Below are 2,982 nucleotides of genomic sequence, written 5' to 3'. Positions count from 1 at the left end.
AAGGCATGAAAAATATCTGGTACCCATCTCTTCTAGAATATTCTTCCTTTCTCTGACTCATTCTTCTCTCCTCTGTTTAATCCTAAATTTCTTTTCACAGGCACAATGGTGGAATTGCTGCAAAGACGATACTGAAATTTTGGGTTCATTGTACCCTTGTTATTTTGTTTTCACGGTTTAGTTGCTTGATTCAAAAATAAAACATACTTGTTATTTCATTGGTGCTTTTATTGACTTCCATGGCTGAGAATACCAGATTGCGTGACTTGCAAACAGCGGTGAATGCTCACGCCGAGGAAATTTGTCGTATGGGTGAAACAATGGAGCGTCGCTATCAGGAGCAAAATCTTTGCATGGAACAGATTCAAGCTTCCTTAACTTTGCTTCTGCAGAACGATTCTCACCTTCATGGAAGTACATCGACCAAAACTTCCTCCCCTGTTAATTCGATGAATGTGGCACTTCCCATTAGGGATATCTCGTTGGGATTTCCCCATTTTGATGGTACCAGTCCTGTGCTAGAGTGGATTTTTAAGGCGGAAATTTTTTTTTATTACCACAACACTCCTGAAGATTCGAGGGTGGATATTGCCGCAATGCATTTTGATAAAGAGGTTGTCCCTTAGTTTCAGATGCTACATAAAATGGCCGCAGTGAATACGTGGTCAACTCTTACGCGAGCGTTAGAATCTCAATTTGGGCCTTCTCCCTTTGATTGCCCTATGGCCGAATTGTTCAAATTGCAACAAGATGGTTCGATGTCTGATTTTTACATGAAGTTTATGTCATTGGCCAATCGTTCTGTTGGTCTCATTGATGAAGCCTTGCTAAATTGCTTTCTCAGCGGGTTACATGTAGAAATTAAGCGTGATGTGCTTTCCTTGTCTCCTCCTACATTGTTGCGAGTTGTAGCTCTTGCTAAATTGTTCAAAGAAAGATATATTCCAGTGCCTAAAACCAGTAATACCACATATACTACAAGGTACTCTCGTATCTCTACAGTTGGGCCGAATTCCACAGGGCAAACCAAGTCTCTGTCCCAGGCATCCTTACCTCCTCTGTTACCTACACCCACTGGACCTCCACTTAGACAATCAGGGGTTAAGAAAATCAGTCCTGCTGAAATGCAATTAAGGAGAGACAAAGGACTATGCTATTTTTGTGATGATAAGTTTACTTTTAATCATAAATGTCTGAATCGTCAATTCCTGTTGTTGCAATTAGATGTTGATGAGGGCGAGGAATTTGTGTCATGTGAATCTCAACCCGTTATAAAAATTGAGGGTGTTGAGGTGGACAATCATCATTTATCCTTAAATGCTTTGAAAGGACGAATGAGAGTTGGCACAATACATTTCATGGCTTATATCAACACACTACCAGTTTCAGTCCTTATTGATGGGGGCAGTTCCGACAATTTCTTACAACCTCGAATAGCTAAATTTTTGAAATTACCAGTGGAGCCTGCACCTTTCTTTAAGGTAATGGTTGGTAATGGGAATTATATGACTGCGGAAGGGATTATTAGAGATCTTAAAGTACAAGCTCAAGGGAACATATTTCATCTTCCAGTATTCTTGTTGCCAATTTCGGGTGCTGATTTAATCTTAGGCGCTAGTTGGTTAAAGACCATTGGACCTCGTATAGCTGATTATGGTGCCTTACATTTGAAGTTTATGTGGAATGGTCACTTTACTACCTTACGCGGAGAGCCTCTTGTTTCACCTGAATGTGCCCAACTTAATCATATTCGAAGAATGATTAACACCAAATCTATTGTAGAGGTGTATAGTATGCAGTTAATCAATGATTCCCCTCAGTCTGGTAATATTTTTGACCTTCCTGATTCTATGGACCCCGAGTTAGTGGCTCTCTTAAATAAGTATCATGTGGTTTTTGAGCCCCCTACTGCACTTCCTCCTTCTCGATCTCATGACCATTCTATTCCTTTAATTGAGGGGTCGTTACCAGTGAAAGTTAAACCTTATAGATACCCACATAGCCAAAAGGAGGAAATTGAAAAATTGGTGAGAGGATTATTGGAGGACGGTCTTGTTTGTCCTAGTAAGAGCCCTTTTTCTTCCCCAATCATTTTAGTAAAAAAAAAAGACGGTTCATGGAGAGTCTGTACCGATTACAGGGCTTTGAATGCAATTACGATTAAAGATACTTTTCCAATTCCGACTGTGGATGAATTACTTGATGAAGTACATGGAGCTTCCTTCTTTTCCAAATTGGATTTAAGATCTGGCTACCACCAGATTTTACTCAATCCTGAGGATCGATTTAAAACGACATTTCACACACATTTTGGACATTATGAGTGGTTGGTCATGCCATTTGGCTTAACCAATGCCCCAGCGACGTTTCAGAGCCTTATGAATGACATCTTTGCGGGTTTCTTAAGAAAGTTCGTCTTAGTTTTCTTTGATGATATATTGATTTATAGTGCTACACGGGATGATCATCTTACACACTTATAGCAGGTTCTGTGCATTCTGTAGCAACACCTTTTCAAGCAGTTTTTGGCTGCCTTCCACCATCCATTATTCGTTATGAGTTGCAACCATCAGATCCTCTTTCGCTGTAGGAAATTCTTAAAGCTCGAAATCAATTGCTCACTCAGTTACGACAACATTTGTTAAAATCCCATAATTATATGTGATGGTATCGGAGGGGGTAATTTTCGAAGAGTAAAGCGCAGCGGAATTAAAACACAGAGAGCGGAAAGCGTGTTCGATCACAATTAAAATTAATTTGGTCCTTTTAGCAAAAATAATTTTCTTTCTGAAAATTAATCAAACAGTTGGTATGCGTTAAATAAAATGAGTGTAGGGAATAGAAAAATCACACGAGTATTTTTATACTGGTTCGATTCAACAGAATCTACGTCCAGTCGTTAATCACTACAAATAGTGATTAACAGTTCCACTAAAAATGGTTTAACAGATTACAATCAAATGAACAGGAAAAGAACGAAAA

At 39.1% G+C, this 2,982-nt stretch overlaps 1 protein-coding gene across 1 annotated transcript; it reads left to right on the top strand.

Moving 5' to 3' along the window:
* Positions 1 to 644: 644 nt before the first annotated feature.
* LOC106779047 lies at positions 645 to 2,483 on the top strand. The gene has a single exon (XM_014667077.1). It carries the CDS (start codon positions 645 to 647, stop codon positions 2,481 to 2,483), a length of 1,839 nt encoding a protein of 612 aa, XP_014522563.1.
* The last annotated feature ends 499 nt before the right edge of the window (positions 2,484 to 2,982 follow it).

Source organism: Vigna radiata, unplaced genomic scaffold (assembly GCF_000741045.1).
Source record: "Vigna radiata var. radiata cultivar VC1973A unplaced genomic scaffold, Vradiata_ver6 scaffold_1088, whole genome shotgun sequence".
Lineage (NCBI taxonomy): Eukaryota > Viridiplantae > Streptophyta > Magnoliopsida > Fabales > Fabaceae > Vigna > Vigna radiata.
Note: the sequence above shows the minus strand (reverse complement) of the source record. Positions and strands in the feature narration are given on the sequence as shown.